General features: G+C 43.4%; 2 protein-coding genes across 8 annotated transcripts in view; one reads left to right on the top strand and one right to left on the bottom strand.

Moving 5' to 3' along the window:
* The window catches only part of LOC108705243 (dedicator of cytokinesis protein 6), a 75,846-nt gene that overhangs the window by 26,241 nt on the left and 21,847 nt on the right, over window positions 1-27,758 (top strand). For 3 of the 6 annotated variants that reach the window (XM_018242041.2, XM_018242043.2, XM_018242040.2), the window contains exons 14-27: window positions 680-842; window positions 13,327-13,444; window positions 13,539-13,609; window positions 13,707-13,845; window positions 15,650-15,751; window positions 16,617-16,703; window positions 20,077-20,308; window positions 20,550-20,714; window positions 20,824-21,002; window positions 22,352-22,456; window positions 24,964-25,047; window positions 26,714-26,809; window positions 26,935-27,075; window positions 27,170-27,283. In XM_018242041.2, coding sequence (XP_018097530.1) covers window positions 680-842; window positions 13,327-13,444; window positions 13,539-13,609; window positions 13,707-13,845; window positions 15,650-15,751; window positions 16,617-16,703; window positions 20,077-20,308; window positions 20,550-20,714; window positions 20,824-21,002; window positions 22,352-22,456; window positions 24,964-25,047; window positions 26,714-26,809; window positions 26,935-27,075; window positions 27,170-27,283 — 1,796 coding nt within the window. Of the gene's footprint in view, window positions 1-679; window positions 843-13,326; window positions 13,445-13,538; window positions 13,610-13,706; window positions 13,846-15,649; window positions 15,752-16,616; window positions 16,704-20,076; window positions 20,309-20,549; window positions 20,715-20,823; window positions 21,003-22,351; window positions 23,132-24,963; window positions 25,048-26,713; window positions 26,810-26,934; window positions 27,076-27,169; window positions 27,284-27,758 lie in introns of those variants that run through there. The other 3 variants (XM_041587255.1, XM_018242044.2, XM_018242045.2) reach the window with 3 other exon arrangements.
* Window positions 1,294-3,997, bottom strand: LOC108705245 (golgin subfamily A member 6-like protein 22). 2 transcript variants are annotated; one of them, XM_041587256.1, is made up of 4 exons: window positions 3,693-3,997; window positions 2,859-3,008; window positions 1,799-1,909; window positions 1,294-1,730 (listed from the first exon to the last, which is right to left on the bottom strand). In XM_041587256.1, exons 1-4 carry the CDS (start codon window positions 3,963-3,965, stop codon window positions 1,686-1,688), a joined length of 579 nt encoding a protein of 192 aa, XP_041443190.1. In that variant the 5' UTR covers window positions 3,966-3,997; the 3' UTR covers window positions 1,294-1,685. The 2 variants fall into 2 exon arrangements, with proteins under 2 accessions (XP_041443190.1, XP_018097540.1); XM_018242051.2 differs by having other exon boundaries at window positions 1,294-1,703; window positions 3,693-3,996.

The raw sequence follows: 27,758 nt of genomic DNA, 5'->3' as shown, positions 1-27,758 counted from the left end.
TTTCCCCAGCTGACCGCCCCAGCAAAGAATATGGTTAACGAAAACTCCCAGAAGCTCTGATGTCAGTGGGTTGCTTAGTAAAACTGTCTCTTCTAGTAAAAAGCTTGGGCACAAATCTGGTGCCCCATGTCAGATTTTCATTTTCTATCTAGAAGAGGAAGTACAACTTCCCTAAACTATACAAAGGGTAAATTATTTTGTTGAACAATTTTAGGATGTCCAATATGTGTCTCTCCTTGCAGTTCCTATCAATCCACCGACAGCTAAAGCCCTTAGTTTAAAAACAGCTGAACAAGGTGCACGCTACATTCCGGATCTTTTTCCCCATTTGATTGGAGTTTTGATTTTCTACACAGTGCTGGAGCTCTGTGCGTAGTAACACAAAAGCCGCCATTTTGAACCGTCGCAGAGCCTGTTGGCAAGTGTTTTTGGCCTTCTTTTGGATCAACTTGTAGAGCATTTTGGAAGGGTTGAACATGATGGACATATGTCTTTTTGAAACCTAAGAACATATGTGCCCATGACTCTGGTTGTACTCTGAACTTCATACGAGTTAAAAAAACCAAGTGGGAGGTGTAGAGCCCAGCCTGTGTCCACCAGCACTTCCAGACTTGCACGCCTGAATGACTTCAGGAATTGTCATGGAAACTGATGACTCTCTCATTTCTTATCCAATTAGCTCAACTGAAGATTGATGTGTCCCCAGCCCCAGAGAATCCCCAGTTCTGTTTGACCCCCGAGCTTCGTCATGTGAAGCCCTATCCAGACCCACGTGTGCGACCTACTAAGGAGGTGCTGGAGTTTCCAACTCGAGAGGTGTTCATACCTCACACTTCTTATCGGTGAGTATTGCATCCATGCGGACTGTCCCATTACACCCATCTGGGGGGGGGGGTTTCCAGACCATATCAAGTTTATTTAGCCAGTGTAAACCATACGATGCTCCCTAAACAAGAGCAACCAATAGACTATCAGAATGGTCCCAAGATTAAACCAGCGTGTAGCCAGTTAGAGCATTAGCGCTAGGTTTATCCACCCACCTTGTCCTACTTCTTATACTTATCATGTGAAAGTCACACCTAGATAATAAACTTCTACATACATGGTATCAGGGAATGTATTTACTCTCCATATCCAGACTTGTCATTCTCTCGTGCTTAGGCCAAGAGTTGTTTATATTTTTTAATGAAAGTGAAAGTTAAATCTTGTTGAGTCATTACTTGGCCTTGAAAATTCCAAGACTTCATGAAGTGCCCTGCTCTCAAATGAGTAAACCAGGAACCGATCCCTGGATTATTGACATGCTTATTTTATTCTGTGTTTTATGGAAGCTTCCATTATCTCCTTGATGTCCATTATCAAGTTTGGGCCCCTCTTAGTTCATAATAAGGTTACAGATATTGGAAAACATTGATGTGCCCAACTTTAGCCATTGTTTCAGGAATATCTAGGGCAGTCATTATTAACCTATGGGTCAGAGTCCAATGTTGGGTACCCCTGCAGTCTACAGTAGCTCTCTGTGACCCCGTAAAGTTTGAAGACCACCGTTGCAGGGTATGAAAAAGAGTAACATGGAGGTTAATCTCATTTTTGGTGCGTGCACTGTAGGTAAATCTTCATACACACTGCCCACAGTAATTGCTTGGATTCTGGAGCAAATCAGGCTTAGATGGAGAGGGTCAGCGTCAATGTACAGAGGAGACCTGGGGTAGAAGCAGAACCATATGAGGCTGTTAATTGTCAGCTGTGTGGCTGATATCTGTGCATTTATACAGAACAGTAGCTGAGAGTTTAGTACCTTTCTGAGAATGTGGTGAAGCTGCTGCCTTTGCTTGGCCATTTGTGCCTGCTGCTGGGTCACCACTTCCATCACCACCTGAAGAATGAGGTTCTGGCGTTCAGTCTTTGTCTGTGCATAGAAAAATAAAGGAACAGTCACAAATGTCCATCAAGTTCAACCTTAAGTCTATATAACCTGCCTAACTGCCAGTTAATCCAGAGGAAGGCGAAAAAACCCCAGCTGAAGCCTCTCCAATTTGTCTCAGAGGGGGGAAATTTCCTTCCTGACTCCAAGATGCAATGGGACCAGTCCCTGGATCAACTTGTACTATGAGCTATCTCCCATATCCCTGTATTCCCTCACCATGCACTATTGGGATATTGGGTTTTACTATTACTATTACTATACTGCATGAAAAATACAAACAGACCCAAACACAGTGTTTTTCGTCCACATTGCACCCCTTTTTTCTAGCATCTAATAATCAAATGCACATTTTTGCACCCATTCTGGTGGAGCTGGAAAGTGAACAAGTGGTGCCTGCTAAGTAAAGGGCGGTAGGTGGCTGTACCCATCCATGCCTCTCGCACGACATAGGTGTAACTTATAGTTCTCCTTTGCAACCCAAAACTTGTGCTCACTAAGGGCATGGCGCTTGCTTGCACTGCTGAGTGGGTAGGTAGAAGTTCTATGTGTATAAAATGCTAAGGGGGTTCATTTTGTGCCTACGGTTGGAGTGTATATCAGTGTGTATTTGGGATTGTTGAAAAGTTTATCAGTATAAGGCACATCAGTCAGATCTCTGTGGATTGTTGGGACCTAAGGGTGAAGACACACAGAGCTACTAGTAGCAGCTACTTGTCATGGCTAGAAAATAGACGAAAGTGATTGGCTTTACTAAGACACTGTGTATTTTAGCAGAGGCAATTCTCAGCATTGTCTATGGCAGGGTAATTTCTGGTGTTTTGCAGCCGTGACAAGTAGTTGCTACTAGTAACTCTGTGTGTCTTCACCCTAAGGCAGCAGTGTGTTCTGTTGGCTTGTCCTGCTGAACTCTTTGGTCTAACCTCCTTCATACCTTCAGTGTTGCAGCCCCTTCGGCCTTTGTCTTGCTCTCTTCCTCTTCCAGGTGCTGCACCTTCTTCTGGAGCTCTCTGTATCCTCGTCGGACCTCCCATAGCTCCCTTTCTATCCTTCTGGAGAACATCTGCACCTCATGCTCCTCTTGCTAAAAGAGATATCAAATGTAGCAGCTTATCCATTGAAAACTAGTAGAATGACCTAGTCAAGAAAGTCTAAATTGCACAAAATCCTCTGTAGTTCCCATGGCTACTAAGGCTACTAAGACCTTGAAGGCCCCGTTGCAAACGGTTATTGTTGGCTCCAATCTATCTAGCCCATTCGCCACAGGACCATTCCAGCTTTGGTCTCAGTAGAACTTGTGCCTTCTGTTTTACCCATAACTTGATGCTCACAGTCTCCCAGTAATTTCATTAAGGAGTTTTTGCCTTGTCTCCTCTACGTATCCTCCCCGCCCAAAATATCTCTGTTCCATGTGTCTTCACTATAATGTACTTTCACACTCGTGTTGTCTCCCTTCTCTCCCACCAATGATCTCTTTCACACACTTCTCTCCCCATATCATGTAGAAACATGTAGTTTCAGTAATGTCTCCAGTTCTCTCTTCTGTCTCTCTGATTTATCTCCCCTTAGGGTCTCTGCTCCCTCATTATTATTCTTCTCTCCCGGTTAATTTCTGCCCCCTGTTATGATATCTTTACCACTTCTCTTTCCTAGTCTTGTTGCTGTCTTCTCCCTCTTCCAATGAGTTCTCCTATAGAGAATTGAGTTGTATATTCTCTCACAAACAGCCCAGTATGACTATGTCCTGAGGTTTATGCAGCTCCCTCACCTGTAGTCTGTTCACCTCTCTGCGGAGCCTTTCCTCTTCACTCTTTGCTCTGCTGCTCTGCTCTCTCAGCATCTGAAGACTGTTCTCCTGCCTGTTGTGCCGGCTCATCACCTTTTGGAGCTTGCTAGCGGTGGAGCTGTAGGTGTCGGACAGTGCCTGGCCCAGTTGCAGAGTCCCGTACAGCAGTACATTGACCTCCTCCTGCAGCGCAACCCTTCCCTCATCCTCCCCCTGGACGAGGGGCAGCAGGAGCAGCGGCAGTAACAGCAGCATAGTGCAAGCGAAGCTGCAAAGAGGGACATCAGATAAAGCAGTCGGGAATATAATGCTTGCAGGGACATGGGGGGTGTGGTGCTGGGGTTGTGCAAGATGGAAGTAAGATTACAACAGGTGCTCCAGGATTGCAGATACAGGGGCTGGAGAGAAGGGGGAGATTCTCTCGGTTTTCACTGGATTTTGGAAATAATTCTTATTTATTGCATTCTGCCATGTTGATATTTCACTCCTTTTCACATCTATCCACATCCTTATCTCTCCGGAAGATTAAAGGGATGGTTCACGTTTAAGTTAACTTTTAGCATGGCTAATTCAACTAAGCAACTTTTCAATTGGTCTTCATTTTCTCTCTTTTTTTTTTTATAGTTTTTTAATGATTTGCCTTCTTTGTTTGACTCTATTCAGCTTTCAAATGGGGTTCACTGACCCGACACCTAATATACAAATGATCTGTAAGGCTACAATTTCTATTGTTATTGTTACTTTTTATTATTCATCTTCCTATTCAGCCCGCTCCTATTCATATATCAGTCTCTTATTCAAATGAATTGGTGTTTGCTAGAATAATTTACACCATAGCAAACCAGGTAGCTGCTGAAATTCTGAATTGGAGAACTGCCAGATAACATAAAACCACAAATAATAAAACATGAAAACCAATTGCAAATCAGAATATCACTCTCTACATCATACTAAAAGTTATTTAAATGTGAACAACCCACAATGTAGTGGGTTATCCCCCTGTATTCCAGCATAATTTGCATCCAACTTAATGCACAGATCCTATCTGATCCCCAATCAGGAAGGACGTGCGTGTGAGGAGCTCCTGAGTTACAGAGCTTTCCCCAGGCCCAGCAAGGGTCTGGGGGTGCAGTTTACACTTTCTTTTGGACTTTCTTATTTGCCTACAACTTGGAAATGGAGAGAAGGATGTCATCTCGTGTTAAAAGTGGAACAAAGACTTTAGGTGTTGGGAAAAAAGTCCCAAAAGAAACCATAAAGAAAGTCTTTTGCAAAAGCAAGAAAACTTCATGTGATGTGGTGTGTAATGAAGCAAACAGTGAAGAAATGATGGACGTAACACAGTCAGCAGAAGTGTCTGATCAAAAAGCCAATATGGAGGATTTGCCTGGTGCAAGCTCCCCATGTGAAATGCCCATGGAGAAAGCAGTGGATTCCAGCAGCCCCCAAAGTGTTTCAGAAGTGCGCAGATGTGGTGCAAGTACCCTTTTGGAGTGTTCCCTCAGTAACGCAGAGGTGGGCGACAGTGAAGTATCTGAGGCCCAGACAGAAGGAGGGAGCTCCGGTGCTAGTGCTGAGGAAAAGGACAAGATGGCGTCCGCAAGCAGCAGCAGTGAGGCTTCAGGTGAGACTCTGAGAACTGCAGCTCCAGCACATTGTCACACCAACAACACTGAGACAAACACTGTGGAGGAAGTGACTAGCAGGGAGGCAAGCGTGAAGGATAGTCCTGCTAAACATATGGCAAGGCTTGAGGCGCTGTGTGGCCAGCTTGCTGTGGCAGTGGCAGAGGGGGCGCTGGATGGCACAGAGGAGACCAGGACTGGGGCACGGGTGAGTGGAGCACTGGCTAATGACTCTTCTAATGTGGCTAGTAGTGGACACACTGTTAACACCTCACACATCATAGAATCACTCAGAGCTATGGAACTGTTAAGTAACAGGAGAAATACTTTGGAAAAAAACATTGAGAGGGAACTTTCAAATGTTAAATCTGCTAAGGGACATTTCAGAGCTCAAGGCATCAGGAAACTGGCAGAAATGAATAAAGAACTGGAGGAGGTGGTGGAAAATATGGAGGCTTTGTTATTAGTGATTAAACCATGGGAGGAGGTGTATAAAAACAAGGAACGGTTTAAACAAATGTCCAGTGGAGGAAAAAAGACCTTTGAATCCTCATATTTGGATTTTGTGCTGAATGAAGGTGGGGGGGAATCAGATGATAATGGTGCAAATAATTTGTCTGAAACAAACGAAAAGGAAAGGAATGAAAATGTTTTGTTTAACAACAAGGAATGTGCAGTCTCTGAAGGGAATGTAAATGAGGTGGAGGGGGAGGGGGAGACACAAGCTGCTGAGAATGAAGCAACTAGTGCTTTACCTGAGGAAAAAACACAACAATTTGCTCAAAATGGAGTTGATCCTGAACAAGGTAAACAGGATAGTAGGTCTTTCTGGGAGAAAAGAAAATTTTTTGCAAGGCAGGAGGAATCATTTCATGATGGGCTCACTTTCAAAAGGAGAAATGTGGTTAAAATCAAATGGGAGGGAGAAAAGGAGAAATCACCAGGTAGCCGCTATGTGTGTAAAAACTTAATCAAACAATCAATGGGATTTACTCCTGCAGATGTTTTTGCTTTTGTAAATGTGTCAGATATTGATTTTGAAATAAGTTTTAAGTTGTCCCAAGGTTTAGACAGATTTTGGAATTTATATCAAGATAAAAAGACATCCTCAGCATGGGAAGGCTTCAGGGCGAGTCCAGTCTCAAAACCAGAAGTAAAAACAGTAACAATCTTTTTTAAGAATGAGTCTGTCCCTCCTGCTGATGTGTTAGTCTGGTTAAAGAGACAATGCAATGTTTTGATGCCTTTAAAACCTGTATATAATGAGGAAGGATTTTGGGTGGTGGGTTGGAAGGCTCAAGTGAGGCTAAATGTGCAAAACAACATGACACAGCATCTCCCAAATTCATTTTTTATAGGCAGAGAAAGGGGTGTTTGCTTTTATCCAGGGCAGCCCCGTCAATGTTATAAGTGTGGATCAAGGAGACATTTGGCGGGAGACTGTACAATAAAGATGTGCACATTGTGTGGGGCCCAGGGACATGTCAACAAAGACTGCGAGAATGTGAGGTGTAACCTGTGTGCGGAACTGGGTCATACACACCGTGATTGTCCTAATGCCTGGCACAATATTGTTAAACTCTGCCCAAGAATAGAGGAGGAAATATTTCAGGAAGATATAACAGAAGAAAGGCGGGAGGAGGAAGGGAACAATGAGGTTGCCCCCTGTCAAAGTAAAGAAAACCAAAAGGCAGAAAGTACTGTTACATCAGTGCAGGGAAGAGGGGATGACTGGAAGGTGGCAGGAAAAAAGGCAGGAAAAAAAGCAGGTAAAATGATCTTTGAAAGTGAAATCAAAACTTCAAACAGATTTGAATTGCCCTCAGGAAAGTCATGGGGGGATTTGGCAGAGGAGGAAGAGGAATTGAGAAGGATTGGTGAAGAGAAAAAAAGGGATGAAGGGAACAAAAAGGAGGTAAAAAAGAGAGTCAAGGAAAGGTCAATTAAAAAGAATGTGGTACCCCCCAGCAGTGGTTTGGGCAAAAGAAAGAAAGATTCTGTATTAGAATCTGAGGGTCCATCAAATGTGGAAATAGGAATTGTGGAGGAGCAAGGGAAGAAAAGGAAAGGAAGGATAGATAGTGAGGAAGAGTGGGAGTCCATTGATGAGGAGGATCTCCTGGTGGAGGGGGAGTCGTTGGGTGGCATGGGGAAACCCCAGTATAAAAGACATGCAGAACACAATCCTGTGAGAACAACTAACTCTCCAAGATGCCTGAACAAATAATTAAATTTAGTACTATAAATGTGTGTAGTATTAAAAATGTTAAAAAAAGACGGGAAGTGTTTAGTAACTTGGAGAAAGAAGAAAATGACATTTATTTTTTGCAAGAAACAAGACTAACAAATAAGATAGAGATTTTTAATGCAAAAAGGGACTGGCAGTTGGGTCCATCATTTTGGTCCATAGCAGAGGAAACAGCAGGGGGGGTGGGAATTCTTTTTAAGGGATTCTCAGACATTAAGGTTAAGAGATTTTTAGAGCTTAAAGTGGGTAGATGTATTTTACTAGATGTAAATATAAAAGGAGAAAGTTACAGACTTATAAATATTTATGCCCCTCATGCAGTGATAGAAAGAAAAGATCTGTTAGAAGAAATAAAACAATACTTGTGTGTTTCTAGCCAAGTCATTTGGGCTGGTGATTTTAACCAGACCTTAAATCCAGGAGATAGAACTGGGAGATATAACAAATATGAAGGTGCTTTCTTGTTAGGTATAATTAAGCAGGCGGGTTATATTGATGTGGCTACTTGGGGAGGGAGGAAAGCAGTACATACATACTTTTGCTCCAATAGAAGTAGTCGTATTGATATGATATTTGTAAAGGAAGGGGAGGTCTTCTCTGATGTGAAGGAATCATCAGTAGATTTCTCAGATCATTTAATGTTATCCTTTACAGTGGGAACATCAGATCTTCCCAAGAGAGGCAAAGGACTGTGGAGGCTGGGAATTGGGTCTCTTAAAGAAGCAGCAGAGGATGGCTCTTTTAAGGTGTTTTTTGAAGCCTTGTGGTCAAAATTCTTTTTCTTTGATTCTGTGGTACACTGGTGGGAGGAAGCAAAAAAAGAAATCCGAACTTTCTTCACAAAACTATCTGTTAAACGGGAGGGTTTAAGATCAAAAACATACCAGTCTCTGAGGAAGAAGTTGGAAACCTTAATTTCGGCTGGGGTGGTGGGGGAAAAAATTGCCCGGTTGAAATATCTGATTAGGCAGCATCAGTACAGTCGCAAGGACTCTATGATTCTGGAGAGAGATTTTGGGGCAAAAAACTCCCCTGATCCTTTTCAGAATTGTAGAGAGACCTTTAAGAAAAAGCAGGTGACTGGCCTTATTGACTCCGAGGGAGTTATACAGAAATCCAGGGAGGGTATCCTCGGGGTTGTAAGGTCGTACTATGCTGATCTGTTCAGAAGTAAAACTTTGGAGAGGGAAAGGACTGAAAACTTTTTAAAGGCGACCCCAGGACCTGATACAGTAAATTTGGACTTTTCCCCATTGACAGCAAATATTGAGGAGGAAGAGGTGGCGGGTGCGATTGATAAAATGCACAACAAGAAAGCTCCAGGGCCTGATGGGCTAACAGCAGAGTTTTATAAGACCTTTAAATCGCTGTTAGTCCCGGTGTTAGTTAAGATCTTTAATGAATGTTTGGAGAGGGGTATGCCTGAGTCAATGAGGTGTTCTTCTTTAATTTTGCTGTCAAAGAGGAAGGATGATGAGAAGGTTGAGAACTGGAGGCCAATTGCCCTTCTCAATTCTGACAGAAAGATTCTGGCGAGGATTCTTTTTTCACGTTTGATTTTGTTTTCTGGCACTTTATTATCGTCCTGTCAGTTCTGCACGGTGAAGGGGCGGAGCATCTTTGGGGCCCTCCTTACTTTAAGGGAAGCCTTGGAGTCATGCAAAGCTCATGGTTGGGGCAAATACCTGTTGTCTTTGGATCAAACGAAAGCTTTTGATAAGGTTAACCATGACTATCTATGGGCTGTTTTGTCTAAATACGGCATCCCAGGCAAATTCATTAGTTGGTTAAGGATTTTGTATGAAGGGGCAAAAAGCTTCCCACTGATTAATGGCTGGCAAGGTGAAACCTTTGATGTTGGGGCCGGGGTGCGGCAGGGCTGCCCTCTGAGTCCTCTTCTCTATGTATTTGCTCTGGATCCCTTCCTGAGGATGCTGGAGGAGAAGGGCATGGAGGGGGTCTGTGTGCCCGGCGGGCAGCCACTCAGGTTTGTAGCCTACGCGGATGATGTGTCAGTGGTCATTTCTAAGCAGGCGGAGGTTGAGGTGATCACTGATTGCATCAGAAGCTACTCAAGGGCCTCTGGATCCTCAGTTAATCATGAAAAGTCGGAAGCTTTTTGGACTCTAGGAGGGGAACCGGATTTTCAGGCCGGAAATTTCCCAGTGGCCCCAGAGCAGGTTAAAATCTTGGGAGTAAAATTTGGAAGGGATGATAATAGCAGATTAAATTGGGAAGAGAAAGTGGATGCTGGTTTGGCAAAAGTTCAGCGTTGGAGATCTTGGAAGCTGACCTATAGAGAAAGGGTTAATCTGATCAAGACCTTTTTGATCCCATTGTTTCTTTTTGTTGCTTATGTGTTTCCCTTGCCAGAATCTCTCTATGCTCGGGTTTACAGTTTGTTTTTCCAGATGCTCTGGGGGAGTAGGCTAAACCCGGTAAAAAGAGGGGTAACATTCCTACAGAAGAAAGAGGGAGGTCTAGGGATGGTTTGTCCAATTGCCTTCTTTGGCACCATTTTTCTTAAATTCAATTTTGGGAATCTGGGTCAAAGGACGTGTTCTCTGTGGGAAAACTGTGTCAGATCCTGGGTTTCGCCTTTTATCAGAGACTGGGTGGAGGGCGGTAGAGTGAAGGGGGTCCGGATCAGGGGGGGTGGTTTTCCGCAACATATTGCGTTAGGTTTAAAATTGTTGAAAAAGTGGGGTTTAGGTTTCAATGATATTGAAACCTTATCAAGAAAACAGTTGTATGAACAAGTGCTAAGCTCCTTTTTTGTTGTCTCTTTGAGTCCAAAAGATTGCCCTGTAAAAGTCATGGGGGAATGCATTAAGTTTTTGAATGGAAAAAGACTCCCAGAAAAAATGTTTGATAACGCATGGTTGGCCCTACAGGGGAAGTTATTTGTAAGGGGAAATTTAAGTTATCTAAGTGCAGTAAATAGTTTATGCCCCTGGGACTGTGGAAAAGAAGAAACAGTAGATCATTTTTTATTAGAATGTTCAGTCTCAAAAGCCCTTTATGATCAAGTTTTAACAACTTTGGGAATCAATAATTTCTGTAGAAACACTTACGGGGAAAGAGCCTATGGAATTGTAACTAATGACCATCCTCTGGATAAAGAGACCCTCTTTGTTATTTTATCAGTTGTTCGATATTTCTTATGGATGAGGAGATGTGGTAAAACTTTTGGGCGAGAAGAAGGATCTATAGATTTGACAACCAAAAAGATTTTGAAAGAATTATACCTGATAAAATTGAAAGAAATAAATATCAATAAAGAAAACAATAAATTGTGGAGGGGGATAGATTTTTCATGGGAAAAAACTATGGATTTTTGAATATGTATCTGTTGTATGTTTTGATTTGTTTGTTATGACATTTTGATTTTGTTTATTGTTATTGTTCATATTTTTTAATAAAAATCCCTATCTGATACCCATTGTAAGCAACAGTCCTGTCCTGCTTTATGGCTGAGATTCTAGCTATCTGTATAACAGAGCATTCTGTCCCAGTGGCTGCACAGATCCTATCTGATCTCCATTGTAAGCAACAGTCCTTTCCTGCTTTATGGCTGAGATTCTAGCTATCTGTATAACAGTGCATTCTATACCAGTGGCTTCATAGATCCTATCTGAGCTCAAGTGTAAACCGCAGTCCTGTCCTGCTTTATGGCAGCTGAGATTCTAACTATCTGTATAACAGATCATTATTATTATTGAGTCCCTGCCCCCCCCCCCACTCTGTATAAGCACAAGTCACACTGTTACTCCAGTTCAGTCACTTTGCCCCTCTCATGTCTGCGGTCACTGCACGGTAAACACAGGTGACCCTTTTCCAAGGTTACACAGAGGTAATGATGTCTGCTACCTTCCTATTGGCTGATATTGTTATGCCCATTATGTCCTATGGGTTGGCAGCCAACTCCCTCCTCCTGCTGCAGTCCCTGTGGATAGTAAAGCCGTGTGTTGGAGAGCATGTAGAAAACACTGCATGTATATTAGATATAAAGTGAAACTGCCGAGCTGGGTTTGTTTGTTAGGCAACATTAGGGGGTGTGAGAGTTTGGAGAGTGTTGGACAGATGCCTTGCACTTATTATATTGCATGCACATGAGCTATGTAACAGTGATTCAAGGGTTAATAAGTGTCAGGGGTGGGATAAAGTGACACTCTCCCCTCTGTGTCTGGTTTGTATTTATCGTCTGCCCCAAGGCTGGGTGGGAAGGTAACAAAGGCTCTGGTTAGATTACTTAGTGTGGACCCCCAGGCTGTTGCCTGTAATAGACCCTCAATTCAATCCCCCATTGATGAGGGGTTTCTGTGCATCTCTTTTTTCAAACCCAACAACTTTGTTTCTTCTCTATTAGATATCAGATTCCTTCCTCATTAGGGGATAGAACAATAGGTGGCACCTACTTCCCCTGTCTCATATTCCACTGACTTCTTCTCCATTCTGTGACACTCTAACACCATCCCCCCAGTTACATCTGCCTCTAGCTCAAGATCACCCTGCAGTGGGAGGGACAGACTCATGTCCCATAGTTCCCTCCTGTCTGTGTCACTGTATCACCCTGCAGTGGGAGGGACAGACTCATGTCCCATAGTTCCCTCCTGTCTGTGTCACTGTATCACCCTGTAGTGGGAGGGACAAACTCCATGTCCCATAGTTCCCTCCTGTCTGTGTCACCGTATCACCCTGCAGTGGGAGGGACAGACTCATGTCCCATAGTTCCCTCCTGTCTGTGTCACTGTATCACCCTGCAGTGGGAGGGACAGACTCGTGTCCCATAGTTCCCTCCTGTCTGTGTCACTGTATCACCCTGCAGTGGGAGGGACAGACTCATGTCCCATAGTTCCATCCTGTCTGTGTCACTGTATCACCCTGCAGTGGGAGGGACAGACTCATGTCCCATAGTTCCCTCCTGTCTGTGTCACTGTATCACCCTGTAGTGGGAGGGACAAACTCCATGTCCCATAGTTCCCTCCTGTCTGTGTCACCGTATCACCCTGCAGTGGGAGGGACAGACTCATGTCCCATAGTTCCCTCCTGTCTGTGTCACTGTATCACCCTGCAGTGGGAGGGACAGACTCATGTCCCATAGTTCCCTCCTGTCTGTGTCACTGTATCACCCTGCAGTGGGAGGGACAGACTCATGTCCCATAGTTCCCTCCTGTCTGTGTCACTGTATCACCCTGCAGTGGGAGGGACAGACTCATGTCCCATAGTTCCCTCCTGTCTGTGTCACTGTATCACCCTGCAGTGGGAGGGACAGACTCATGTCCCATAGTTCCCTCCTGTCTGTGTCACTGTATCACCCTGCAGTGGGAGGGACAGACTCATGTCCCATAGTTCCCTCCTGTCTGTGTCACTGTATCACCCTGCAGTGGGAGGGACAGACTCATGTCCCATAGTTCCCTCCTGTCTGTGTCACTGTATCACCCTGCAGTGGGAGGGACAGACTCATGTCCCATAGTTCCCTCCTGTCTGTGTCACTGTATCACCCTGCAGTGGGAGGGACAGACTCATGTCCCATAGTTCCCTCCTGTCTGTGTCACTGTATCACCCTGCAGTGGGAGGGACAGACTCATGTCCCATAGTTCCCTCCTGTCTGTGTCACTGTATCACCCTGCAGTGGGAGGAACACATTTATATAATCATCAACTGACACAATGCCTGATAGAACTCTCTCTGTTGAATTCATGTTGTACAAAGTGATTTCAAGCCTACTCTTTATTAACAGGAATCTGCTATTTGTGTACCCTCGGAGCCTGAACTTCAGCAGTCGGCAGGGATCGGTGAGGAACATTGCTGTGAAAGTTCAGTTCATGGCTGGAGAGGACCCCAATCAGGCATTGTCGGTGAGTGTAGGAGTGAGAGGGGAGCTTTTCCTTGTTTAGGAAATAGACAGAGACGCGCCCCATCAGTTAATGTAAGTCATATGTTTGGTTACAGGTAATATTTGGCAAATCGAGCTGCAGTGAGTTCTCCAGTGACGCTTACACACCTGTTGTCTATCACAACAAGTAAGTCACATTACCAGGCCTCCAAAGCCCTAAACCCCTTTCTTTTTAATTTTCAACTCTTATTCCCAGTATTCAACCTTATCTCGTCACACTTCAGGTCTCCTGATTTCTACGAAGAATTCAAAATGAAAATTCCAGGGAATCTGACAGAAAACCATCACCTTCTCTTCACCTTCTACCATGTTAGCTGCAGGCCCAATCAGACCACTGCCGTGGAGACTCCGGCAGGGTATACGGTGAGTGCCCTAAATATGCCTAAACCCTTCTCCCCTAATAAATGGCCTATCAAAGAATAATATCAGATGACTATATGCATATTAATAGTTGCTTTTCACATAGTTTGCCTTGAGTGGCCATTTTGTGATGTTCTGTTGTTACTGATCACCTGACAGGAAATAATGCAGGTTCTGACTGAAACTGATAGAAGTGTGTGAGGAAAATGCACAGCCTTGTCCATTTATTGGCTAATCTCAACTAGCAAGTATGCCTGCCCATGGCTTGTGTGTGAGCACAGTGCCTCATACCAGCCTAAGGAAGAGACTTAGGTACTTAAAATGGCCGTGTTTCAGTATGCAGTTCAGTATTCAGTACACCAAATCCAGTATTCGGGTTTGGAATTCTGCCAGGATTCTGCCTTTTTCAGCAGGATTCGGATTTGGCTGATTCCTTCTGCCCGGCCGAACCAAATCCTAATTTGCATATGCAAATTAGTGGCGGGAGGGAAATTGAGTGACTTTTTGTCACAAAACAAGGAAGTAAAAAAAGTTTTCCCCTTCCTACCCCTAACTTGCATATGCAAATTCGGATTTGGTTCGGTATTCAGCCGAATCTTTAGTGAAGGGGTTCGGCCGAATCCAAATAGTGGATTCAGTACATCCATAGTATTCAGTTTTACCCACACATGCTCCCTGAGAGCAGCATGAAGGCCCAAACCCCATAAGTCCCATAGCCCTTAAATTGTAAGTTGCAACAGTCCAGCTATTGGAGTTTAACTGACATTTAGTTCCCTATGGTGATTATCACCTAGCAGTGAGCACAGGCAGAAGCTTCAAAAGGGATTGTTCACATGTAGGGTTGCCACCTGGCCGGTATTTTACCGGCCTGGCGGGTAAAAATGAAGGTTGACCCCAATGTTATTAATAGGGAAAAAAGATAAATATATAGGAAGGCCAGTATTTTTTTCCAGAAAAGGTGGCAACTGTTAGTATGATGTAGAGGGTGATATTCTGAGACAATTTGCAATTGGTTTTCATTTTATTAGTATTTGTGGGTTTTCGAGTTATTTATCTTTTTATTCAGCAGCTCTCCAGTTTGCAATTTCAGTAATCAAATTACCCTAGCAACTAAGGATGCACCGAATCCAGGATTCAGTTTGGGATTCTGCCTTTTTCAGCAGGATTTGGAATCAGCCGACAGCCGTATCTTTTTGTCCAGAAGAACTTAATCCGAATCCTAATTTGCATATGCCAGTTAGGGGAGGGATGGGAAATTTGCGTGACTTTATGTCACAAAACAAGGAAGTAATAAATGTTTTCCCCTTCCCACTCCTAATTTACATATGCAAATTCAGTTTGGCATTCGGCCGAATCTTTCGCAAAGGATTCGCGGGTTCGGGCCAAATCCAAAATAATGAATTTGGTGCATCCCTACTAGCAACCTTGCATTAATTTGAATAGGAGAGGACCCAAATATAAAGCTTAATAAAAAGAAATAGTAATAAAAATTAGCAATAACAATAAATCTGTAGCTTTACAGAGCATTTGTTTTGTAGATGGGTTCAGTGACCCCTGGAAAGAGTCAGAAGAAAAAGGCAAATCATTAGAAAAGCTGTAATAAATCAATGAAGCCCAACTGAAAAGTTGCTTACAATTAGCCATTCTATAACCAGGGCCAGATTTCTCTGGCACTCCGCACTCTAGCACCGGAATGCAATCCCCTCCACCACGAGCACATGCGCGTAAGCTGGGCCTGTCTATAACAAACTAAAAGTTAACTTAAAAGTGAACCTGCTAACCTGTGTTTTTCTTTGCCTCATTTCAGTGGATCCCGCTGATGCAACATGGCAGATTGCAAACCGGATCTTTCTCCCTTCCTGTATCAGTGGAGAAGCTGCCCCCAAGTTACTCGGTGCTGACCCCCGATGTGAGTAGATCCATTTCTGTGTTTCCAAAAAAATGATTTTTCCACTATACATCACACACCACTCTATATCGGTCAATAGGGAGGGGATCATTGGTGTAGCTGCAACTGGAGAAGGGGGTGTGACTGCACTGGGCCCTGTCCTGAAGTGCAGAACAGTGCCGGATTAAAATCTCCTTGGACTTTGGACTTTGCAGGAAACGTCTGGCAGTGGGATGTTGGTTAAAAAAATGCATTTTTATTTTTCTGTATGAGCACCCGTAGGTTATAATGAAAAAAACGCCAGGGATGGCACTCGCGACGCATTGTTTTTATCATTAAAGCATCCATACCTGTTATAAAGGTGTTTAAATATCTCAGCTGTCAATCAAATATTGTCTGCCCCTCCTCTGTGCCTTAGGCATAGAAGCAGGGCAGTCAATTACTTTCACTTTACATTCAGCACTTCCTGGATGTCACTGCTCTCCCCACATTCCCCTTCCCTCCTAACACTTTTTAATTGTGTAGGGCAATGTGTATGGGCATTAGGTCCCCCATTCTGGTGTACATGCAAGATTTTGAAGTGATACACAACTTGTCTTAATAACAGTATACACAAAATGGCTCCTGCCTGCGTACTGTGATCGTATAATTCCAAGGCTGAAGGAAACACAATGTAAATAATAAATGTAGTGTAAGTAAATTTTATTTTCCTCAATTAACATGATGAAAACTGATTTGGAATTATTTCTTAGAGTGACAGGTCCCCTTTAAGCTGCAGCAAGGTGCAAATGTTTCTAGAAACCCATTTACTCTGCAACCTGTACGCTCCTCTTACAAATCTATTATGTACAACCCATTTTTACAATGTTTTTCCTCCAATCAACAGGTCCAGCTCCCAGGAATGAAATGGGTGGATAACCACAAGCCTGTGTTCTATGTGGATTTGGTGGCTGCCTCCTCTGTCCACACACAGGTCAGTGTAGGAGGTGCTGTGCTTGCTGACAGATGCTTGATGTGGGTATGAGAATGGGCAATAAAACATGAAGTTTCCAGTGTAGGATCTCGGGGGATTCTGGGATTGGAATTACAGAAGTTTTGCTGCTGCTTCCAGATAGTATCCCACTGACGTCAGCCTCCTGTTGGGGATTTATTTAATTATAGTATCTCCCAGCTGAACCATTTCCTCTCTCTGTCATTACATGCTGGAACCCATTGTTATCCCTCCTCCACAAGCTGACGTGGACTACAACTTCCATAGGATGCCGGGAGTTGTTTATATTTACTCTCTGTTTGCTTTGGGATATTTGATTTCAGCGTTAGTACGTCCGACCCATAACATCAGAGCATAATGTTGAGATCTCTTGGACATGTCTCCTGAACAGCCCCTCCAGGGTCCTCTGATATCTCTGTCCCACGAATATCTGTTTCCCATACCAGTGCATAACAGTCCATGTATCTTTTAATATCTTGGAATTAAAAATAAATAATGGATGTACATTGCAAAAGTGCTTAGAATAACACCCTTATCAACTTTATATTCACTTATTTTTACTTATCCTTTCAAGGCTACATATGCATCTGAAAGTGTTCTGCTAAGCTGGCAGATTTCTCAGTACCTAAGATGTAGGGGGTAATAACATACAAATAACATCCAAGCACATTCAATAAATACAGCACTATGTTCATGCCATGCTATCCCCATTCCATTTTGATTTCAGCTCTACTTAAAAATGACCAACGTTCCTCCCTTCTCCTCACTGTGGCTCATCTAAGCCATTGTGGCTTGTGAGACTGACATTATCCTAGAGGACCAACCAGTAGATTTTCTGTAGAATGGGAACAAATCCTACAGCCAGCAAAACACTTTCCCCTGGGGAAGTCACAGTTATTTGGCTGGATCAATCCAGAGGCCTGCAAGGCTGTGCTGAGGAGAAATAAGTATGCAAAAGGGCAAGTGGAAAATTATGGCCTCACGTGAGATGGGAGCAGCCTAGAGTTTACGGATAAGAAAGTTACGGCTCAACAGCTGTTGTAGAACTACACATTCCAGCCTCCTCCTCCTCCGACAGCTGCCAGGATTCTGACAGGAATGCTGCACGCTGGTTAATAGGGAATGAATGAGTTTCCAGTGTGTATAATCTATATAGAAACATGGAAGGAAATGTCTTGCCTTTGTAGGTGGCAATAGCTGGTTATTTCCTTTGTTTGGAAAAAAATATGTTCCTCATATAGCTAAAAACAGTTAATTTTTTATTCCAATCTGCCCTGTTAAACACGGATGATAACTTCTAGTCTGTGTAGTCCTGTCCAACACACTGCTTGAGGTAGAGCTTCCCTGTAAGCTGCCATTGTGGTATTGTAGTCCTGCCCACTCCTAATTTTCCCTATTATACAAAAATGTAAACCCTGAAAACAAAAATGTATAATTGCTCAGAGAGCTCTTCTAAGCAATCTTGCAATTTACATTTTTTTTCTGGGTTTTTTTTTTAAGATTTTCGCAGGTTTTTCTAACTGGAAATAAAATGAACTTTAAACAGCAGTGCCACCTGCTGGTCATGTGAGCCAACTGTCACATCTGTATTTACTTTAATGAGAAATTTAAAGTTGTCACTGCTCGGTTCAATGGTTCATGGGTAAAAAAAAAATTTGGGACCCCTAATCTACAGTGGTGTGAAAAACTATTTGCCCCCTTCCTGATTTCTTATTCTTTTGCATGTTTGTCACACAAAATGTTTCTGATCATCAAACACATTTAACTATTAGTCAAAGATAACACAAGTAAACACAAAATGCAGTTTTTAAATGAGGGTTTTTATTATTTAGGGAGAAAAGAATTTCAAACCTGTGTGAAAAAGTAATTGTCCCCTGAACCTAATAACTGGTTGGGCCACCCTTAGCAGCAATAACTGCAATCAAGCGTTTGCGATAACTTGTCTTTTACAGCGCTCTGGAGGAATTTTGGCCCACTCATCTATGCAGAATTGTTGTAATTCAGCTTTATTTGAGGGTTTTCTAGCATGAACCGCCTTTTTAAGGTCATGCCACAACATCTCAATAGGATTCAGGTCAGGACTTTGACTAGGCCACTCCAAAGTCTTCATTTTGTTTTTCTTCAGCCATTCAGAGGTGGATTTGCTGGTGTGTTTTGGGTCATTGTCCTGCTGCAGCACCCAAGATCGCTTCAGCTTGAGCTGACGAACAGATGGCCGGACATTCTCCTTCAGGATTTTTTGGTAGACAGTAGAATTCATGGTTCCATCTATCACAGCAAGTCTTCCAGGTCCTGAAGCAGCAAAACAACCCCAGACCATCACACTACCACCACCATATTTTACTGTTGGTATGATGTTCTTTTTCTGAAATGCTGTGTTACTTTTACGCCAGATGTAACGGGACGCGCACCTTCCAAAAAGTTCAACTTTTGTCTCGTCGGTCCACAAGGTATTTTCCCAAAAGTCTTGGCAATCATTGAGATGTTTTTTAGCAAAATTGAGACGAGCCTTAATGTTCTTTTTGCTTAAAAGTGGTTTGCGCCTTGGAAATCTGCCATGCAGGCCGTTTTTGCCCAGTCTCTTTCTTATGGTGGAGTCGTGAACACTGACCTTAATTGAGGCAAGTGAGGTCTGCAGTTCTTTAGATGTTGTCCTGGGGTCTTTTGTGGCCTCTCGGATGAGTTGTCTCTGCACTCTTGGGGTAATTTTGGTCGGCCGGCCACTCCTGGGAAGGTTCACCACTGTTCCATGTTTTTGCCATTTGTGGATAATGGCTCTCACTGTGGTTCGCTGGAGTCCCAAAGCTTTAGAAATGGCTTTATAACCTTTGAAATTGAACTCAGGTGTGATAAACCACAGTTAAGTTATTTTTTAACAAGGGGGCAATCACTTTTTCACACAGGCCCATGTAGATTTGGAGTTTTTTTTCTCCCTTAATAACGTAAACCTTCATTTAAAAACTGCATTTTGTGTTCAATTATGTTATCTTTGACTAATAGTTAACGGTTTTTGATGAGCAGAAACATTTAAGTGTGACAAACATGCAAAAGAATAAGAAATCAGGAAGGGGGCAAATAGTTTTTCACACCACTGTAGATGGAGGAGATTTTGTGCACCAGAATTCCCTTTCCTAAATGACTTCTTTGCTGCGTAGCATCCTGACTGAAACCAGGAAGATGTAAGACAGTGTAACTAAGGAAAAGAGCTTTGTAGAAGCCACACAAATACATGAGAGAATATACAGGCTGTGGGTGCCATGTTCATTAGCAGGTTCCTGTCTCTCCTGTATTTAGATCTTACTTTTGCCAGGGGATCTCTCCTCTTGTAATTACCAGTTTTGCTATGTCATCATAGGACCCCCACTTGGACAAGTTTTTTACATTGGTGCAGTTGCTAGAGGAGCAGAGTTTCCCATTCCGGCTGAAGGACGTAATCATCACTGAAAATAACGTGGAGTCAGAATTGCGGAACAGCATGGTGAATTTGCTCCAAGCAGCTCTTGGGCCCGCTGTCTGCTTCTGCCATCACTTGCTGGACAAGCTCATCCTACTCATTGTGCGACCCCCTATCATTGGGGGCCAGATTGGTCAGTCCATCTTGCCATCCTATGTCTCTTCCTTGTAGTGTTCTATTATTGTCTCCAAATTCCTTGGTCTGCAATTATTCCTACTTATATGTCAACTGATGAAATACGGATCTAGATACTCCATACTATTATATACCTGTTTCTATCCTCACCCTCCCATTATCATGTTACTCTTCACTCCTTCCAGTCTCTTCATCATTGAGTCTTGACTACCCCATTCCTTTTCTCTCTGTACCTGCAGTAAACCTGGGCCGTGCCGCATTTGAAGTGATAGCCAAGTTGGTGGGCCACATCCATCGTGATGTGGAGGTGAGTCAGGACCACCACGGAAGAAACAGCCTCCTGGCTTCTTATTTATATTATGCTTTTCACCTTCCCAGTGATATGCCGGCACAACTGAACACTGGTGAGTAGGACCTTCCTGATAGACACTTTCAGTATCTTCACCACTTGCTCCTCTTTTCTCCCTATTCACAAGTATGTTTCCCCGACATTTCCCATTTCTCACTTTGCAGTGGCCTCTAGTTCATCTACTGTATCCTCTCTCCACTCTGCCACAATGTCTCGTGCAACGGGGCGCCCCAGCAGCTATACACTTGCCCGCTGCAAAAGCATCAGTAATAGTAACCCAGATCTGACCAGCATTCCTGGCTCTACAGATGATGAGGAGGTGCAGAGGATCTTAGGAGGCAAGGTACATAACTGGGCTTATGTTCTGTTTGGATCTAACTATTTTTATTTTATTTTAAGGGTAAGGCCAGACGAGGAGATTCGGGGAGATTTTGTCGCCTGGCGACTTATCGCCACGTCTTTTGTGCGACTATCTCCCCGAACTGCCTCAGCGTTTTTTCCCCATAGGCTACAATGAAAAATCGCCTACGCTAATGCACACGCGGCATGCGTTTTCAATAGTCGCCCAAAGTTGCCTCAGTGAGTCGCGCAAAAGACGTGGCGATAAATCGCCAGGCGACAAAATCTCCCCGAATCTCCTCGTCTGGCCTTACCCTAATTGTCACTTTCCTTCATATTTCTCTCTGTCCTCTAATCTTCTCTCCCTCCAGCATAGTACAGTACAGTCCGGTTGAGTTTCCCTTCTTTAGTCTTCATCCCTGTCTAGTAGGAATATCTTTGTCTTATCCTTAGTACTTGTCGTGTAGGAATATCCTTCTCTTATCCTACTAGGAATATCCTTCTCTTGTCCTTAGTACTTGTCTTGTAGGAATATCCTTCTCTTATCCTACTAGGAATATCCTTCTCTTGTCCTTAGTCCTTGTCTAGTAGGAATATCCTTCTCTTATCCTAAAGGTGGTCATAGACGCACAGATAATATCGTACAAAACAAATTTGCGTATGGTGTTCGGTGCGTGTATGGTGGGAAAAGAGCCGACCGATATCGGCATAAGACTTGGATATTGGTTGGCTCGCCGATCGGGCTGGACGGAAAATTTTGAGAGGGTGTCTTTGAAGACATCAGCCATTGTTAGTGCTGAATCGTCAGATATTTGACAATTTAGTCCTACACGTGTGTATTGAAACAAACAATCTTTCTTGGAAAGATCTTTTCCAAGAAAGATCACAATTGTTACGTCTATGGCCACCTTTAGTCCCTGCCTAGTAGGAATATCCTTCTCTTACCCTTAGTCCCTGTCTAGTAGGAATATCCTTCTTTTTCTTTAGTAGGAATATCCTTCTTTATCCTAAGTCCCTCTCTAGTAGGAATATTCTTCTTTATCCTTAGTCTCTCTCTAGTAGGAATATCCTTGTTTATCCTTAGTCCCTCTCTAGTAGGAATATCCTTCTTTATCTTTAGTAGGAATATCCTTCTTTATCCTAAGTCCCTCTCTAGTAGGAATATCCTTCGTTATCCATAGTTCCTTATGCATAGTTCCTGTCTGGTATGGATTCCCTTTTTTATCCTTAATCCCTGTCTGATGGGGATTCTGTTTTAATGTTCCTCCTTATTTGGTGCTCTTGCCCTTGCTTCTTTCTTCTGGTGTCTGGCTCACCTGTCTCCCTGCCTGGGTGCTTTCATTTTTCTTACAGGGTATTGATCGCTCTCACTCCTGGGTGAATTCTGCTTATGGCCCTGGGGGTCCCAAATCTGTGCAACGCCGGACCCAGCCCAACTCCAACACTGAGCTTCGACAGGTGGCGCTTTGTTCCCTTAGTCCATTCCCACCCTAATCCCCAGCACGAGTATTCTGCATGCCCCCTGCATGTGCTAGTGCAACTCAATGCATGCCCCTAACAATGCATCCACATTACCTGCTGGTGGTATAAATAACAATGCTGCCACACGGTGTTATCAAATGGTATTACACTATGGATGTCATGCAACTCATTTAACAGAGCTGCCTTTTGGCAGGTTCTCTTGTAGAGCCAAATCACTCATCAATTTCTTGGCAATGCCTATTAAAGGATTACGATATTTTAATCTGAAACAGCAGGATATGCTGTGCGATTCAACAGGGAGTACCTCATTCACAGAAGCTGCCTCTAGGGTTCAGGAACAGACTGTATCCCAAATTCTAACTAGCCTGGAGCTTGTAGCACTCCTGTAATAATTACAACACAGTCTACCTTTTCTTATAGTCAATTCATAGGGCACTGAATCCTCACAATATGCAGGATTAGTAATTATTTATGCCCCTTGCACCTATTGCAACCGTGCCATCTGCAGTATTGGACTCCCTGCCCGCCAATAGCTGGAATGAGAGGGAGGACTACTACACAGATTGGCTTGCAGCGAGCAAAAGCTAATTCTAGATGTGACGTGGAACCCTAAATTTTTATGGATCTACTAATAAAGTGGTACTATAACTATCTGCAGATACCTTGTTTGTGGCACATTCCCATGGGGCACTTGCATGATTTCTACCAACGGAAACTGTCCAAACACAATGGCGTGGCCTTTGTACAAGTGCTGACTTTAAAGGGATACAGTCATGAGAAAAAAAGTTTTTTTTAATAGCGCTGCTCCAGCAGAATTCTGCACTGAAATCCGTTTCTCAAAAGAGCAAACAGAGTTTTTTATATTTAATTATGATATCTGGCATGGGGCTAGACATATTGTCATCTTCCCAGCTGCCCCCAGTCATGTGATTTGTGCTTTGATAAACTTCAGTCACTCTTTACTGTACTGCAATTTGGAGTGATATAACCCCTCCCTTTCCCAGCAGCTCCCTAACACAAAATAACAGCTGCCTGGTAGATCTGAGAACAGCACTTTTTTTGTGCATAGTAAAATCCAGGTCCCGCTGAGACACATTCAGTTACATTGAGTAGGAGAAACAACAGCCTGTCAGAAAGCAGTTCCATCCTAAAGTGCTGGCTCTTTCTGAAAGCACATGACCAGGCAAAATGACCTGAGATGCACCTACACACCAATATTAAAACTAAAAAAAAATACACCTGTTGGTTCAGGAATTACATTTTATATGGTAGAGGGTATTATTTACAGTGTAAACCGTAACATTTAGAAATAAAAACGACATCATGACAGAGTCCCTTTAACTACCCTGTGGTGTAGCTGCACCAGAGGGACCAAGTTCAGTAACTCTGGAAGCCCCAAATATTTACTGAAATGCTTTACAAATAAATGGTAAATAGTGTAACCTTGGGGATGCTGGATCACCTACACCTGCCTTGCCTACACCAGCAGTCCAGACTCAACACCCAGCCCTCAGTGAAGTACTACACCAGCTAAACCAACGAGCTGTTTTGTTTCACCAGTTAAAAATCAAGCTCTGCCGTTTTGGGGTTTACATGGGAACTATTGCAAAAAATGTAATATGAGCTTCCGCATACTGAAATAAGAAACTTTCTAAATGGAATCAATTAAAAATTCTTTACTGTTTCTGAAATAATCACGTTTGTCTTAACTCTTCCTCTCTCAGCTTCTGTTTCTCTTCATTCAGGAGTTGGGTGTCAGATATTCATTGACCGTTCGATCCAATATATCTTATAGGGGGGCTATTTTTACCTAGAAGATGTATTAGAGCTCACTCTATTAAAATCACCAGACATCATGTCTCTCTACATGCAGAATTTGTACAAAAGGCAGTTATTTTGTTAGATTTTATTTTTACTGGAATCAGTTATTTGAGTGAACCTTAAGCCCCCCCTATAAGATATATTGGATCTAACGGTCAATGAATATCTGACACACAACTACTACATGAAGAGAGAATGAAGAGAAACAGATGCTGAGAGAGGGATAGTGAAGATAAACTTGATTATATCAGAAATGATGCAGACTATTTAATTGATTGTATTTAGAAAGTTTCTTATTTCAGTATGCTGAAGCTTATATTAAATTTTCATTTTCGCGATAGTTAATCTTTGTGTGCAAACTGTCAGCTCAGTTCTCTTCCTTCTCCTTTGTGTATTATTGGCAGTATATTGTGTGTACAGAGATATAGCATGGGTGTGTGTGTGTAGTGGGTAAGTGTGTTACAGTGATTATTCATTACCCAAGTGGGGTTTGTATGGTTCCTTTTCATCATTCCTTTCTTTCCAAATCTGATATTTCCTTTCTCTCTCTCTCTGCCCTATTCTCCTCTTCATGTGCCTCTGTCCTTCATCTTTTTCCCATCACTCTCCCCTGACCATCATTCTTTCCCATCATGCATATCATCTTGGATTTCCTGTAACAGGGCATGGAGCGCAGCCCTAACCGCATATCAAGCTACATGGAGGGCGGAGCATCCTCTATCCAGCCGCGGCCCACTGCCAAGAAGGTATAAAAGGGTCTAAGGGTGGCGGGGAGAAGTCGGTGGTGGGTCCTTTTAGTTGCTCAAACTGTGCGGGGAGGTTTCTCCACAGATCAGATAATGTTGTCCATCCAGTGTTGAGAATGTTGTAAAGACTTTTTAATTTGCATTCAAATATCATATGAGCCAATTACACTATGAAGTGCTATTTAACCCGCCAACACCTTCCACTAACTTACTGTAACTGCACCCACATTATTCCACCTGCCATGCACCATGTCTCTTCCCCCTCGTACTTAACCCATTACTCCTGCTTCATTCATTCATTAACTAAAACACCTATTTGTTACTTTGATTATATTTATTTTAAAGGGGTTGTTCACCTTTAAAATTAACTTTTAGTATGACGCAAAGAGTGATATTCTGAGACAATTTGCAATTCGTTTTTATTTGTGGTTTTTGAGTTATTTAGCTTTATTCAGCAGCTCTCCAGTTTGCAATTTCAGTAAACGGGTTACTAGCATCTAAATTACCCTAGCAACCATGCACTAATTTGAATGGGAGACTGGATTATGAATAGGAGAGGCCTAAATAGAAAGATGAGTTATAAATAGTAGCAATAATAATAAACGTGTAGCCTTACAGAGTATTTGTTTTTTAGATGGAGTCTGTGACCCCCATTTGAAAGCTGGAAAGAGTTAGAAGAAGAAGGCTAATAATTCAAAAACTATAAAAAAATATGAATGCCAATTGAAAAGTTGCTTAGAATTGGCCATTCTATTACATACTGAAAGTTAACTTAAAGGTGAACCACCCCTTTAGATAGTTATGTTCCAGGACACAGACAGGAGGGAACTATGGGACATGAGTCTGTCCCTCCCACTGCAGGGTGATACAGTGACACAGACAGGAGGGAACTATGGGACATGAGTCTGTCCCTCCCACTGCAGGGTGATACAGTGACACAGACAGGAGGGAACTATGGGATATGAGTCTGTCCCTCCCACTGCAGGGTGATACAGTGACACAGACAGGAGGGAACTATGGGACATGAGTCTGTCCCTCCCACTGCAGGGTGATACAGTGACACAGACAGGAGGGAACTATGGGACATGAGTCTGACCCTCCCACTGCAGGGTGATACAGTGACACAGACAGGAGGGAACTATGGGACATGAGTCTGACCCTCCCACTGCAGGGTGATACAGTGACACAGACAGGAGGGAACTATGGGACATGAGTCTGTCCCTCCCACTGCAGGGTGATACAGTGAGACACAGACAGGAGGGAACTATGGGACGTGAGTCTGTCCCTCCCACTGCAGGGTGATACAGTGACACAGACAGGAGGGAACTATGGGACATGAGTCTGTCCCTCCCACTGCAGGGTGATACAGTGACACAGACAGGAGGGAACTATGGGACGTGAGTCTGTCCCTCCCACTGCAGGGTGATACAGTGACACAGACAGGAGGGAACTATGGGACATGAGTCTGTCCCTCCCACTGCAGGGTGATACAGTGACACAGACAGGAGGGAACTATGGGACATGGAGTCTGTCCCTCCCACTGCAGGGTGATACAAACATGGGGGAGGCCATAAATAGCCTGAATGGCAAGGTAACACAGAAAGGAAAATGTGCTGCTCTCCACTCCACTGGACACCATGTGATTCAAGCTGTTCTCCTCCCATAGTTACTGCATGAGGAGCTGGTACTACAGTGGGTGGTTAGTAGCGCTGCTGTACGGGAGGCTGCCATGAGTCAAGCTTGGTTCTTCTTCCAACTCATGGTGAGTAATGGCCGTGAGAGGATCTCGGTATTGTTATGAAGTGGTGTAAAGTGCAACGTGGAGGGTATAGACTGCCTGTGAGATGAAGGAAGTTTGGGTGACTTTTTCCTCTCTGCTTGTTACAGACTAAGAGCATGACTCTGCACCTTCACATGTCCGAAAGGCTGGACGCCCCCCGGAGGCAGCGCTTCCCAGAAAGATTTGTTGATGACATTAATGCTCTTGTGTGCAATGTGTGCTCAGAGATCACTGGCCGGTACCTCAAGGTCAGTTCTGATTGGCCGTCGCTTTCCCATGGATTCTGGGCTCTTGGCCCCTCTATCCCACCTGTGTCTCTTCTCACCATTGTCCCTTTTTCAGGATCCAGAGGTAGCCGAGCGTCTGAACAGCAGTCTGGCCTTTTTCCTGAACGATCTCTTGTCACTGATGGACCGAGGATTTGTCTTTAACCTAATTCGATCTTACTACAAGCAGGTAATATGGAAGCAGAAATGATGCACTGCCTCTTTAAAGGGATTCTGCCATGATTTTTATGGTGTAGTTTTTTCACTCTACAATATAAAATTTAATTCCTGAACCTACAAGTGTATTATTTAGTTGTAATTGGTGCGACAAATCTCCTCTTCTTTGGGGCATCTAATCTCCCTGAACTGCCGCCCGCTGGCTAGAATGTAAATCGAATGGCAATCGGTGCGCTTCGTTTTCCAAAGTGCCTGAAGTTGCTTCACGAGGAAACTTTGGACGACTTTGGAAAACGAAGCGTTTCGAGTGCCATCCCACCAGCGATTTACATTCTAGCCAGTGGGAGGCAGTTCGGGGAGATTAGTCGCCCCGAAGAAGAGGCGGATATATCGCCTGGCGACTAAATCTCCCCGAATCTGAGCATGTGTCTCTACCCTTAAGGTAAAAACTGTGTATGACTGATGGAGATATGTCATTGGGAAGTTAG

Source organism: Xenopus laevis, chromosome 3L (assembly GCF_017654675.1).
Source record: "Xenopus laevis strain J_2021 chromosome 3L, Xenopus_laevis_v10.1, whole genome shotgun sequence".
Lineage (NCBI taxonomy): Eukaryota > Metazoa > Chordata > Amphibia > Anura > Pipidae > Xenopus > Xenopus laevis.
This window is presented reverse-complemented; position numbering and strand designations above follow the sequence as displayed.

What these genes read in the sequence shown, in the direction of transcription:
- LOC108705245 (XM_041587256.1), bottom strand. Translation starts at nt 3,965, where the DNA reads ATGCTGCTGTTACTGCCGCTGCTCCTGCTGCCCCTCGTCCAGGGGGAG. An exon ending in AAGGGGCTGCAACACTGAAG is followed by an intron (nt 1,910 to 2,858) that starts GTATGAAGGAGG and finishes TTCTATGCACAG; the next exon opens with ACAAAGACTGAACGCCAGAA. An exon ending in TTCACCACATTCTCAGAAAG is followed by an intron (nt 1,731 to 1,798) that starts GTACTAAACTCT and finishes GACAATTAACAG; the next exon opens with CCTCATATGGTTCTGCTTCT.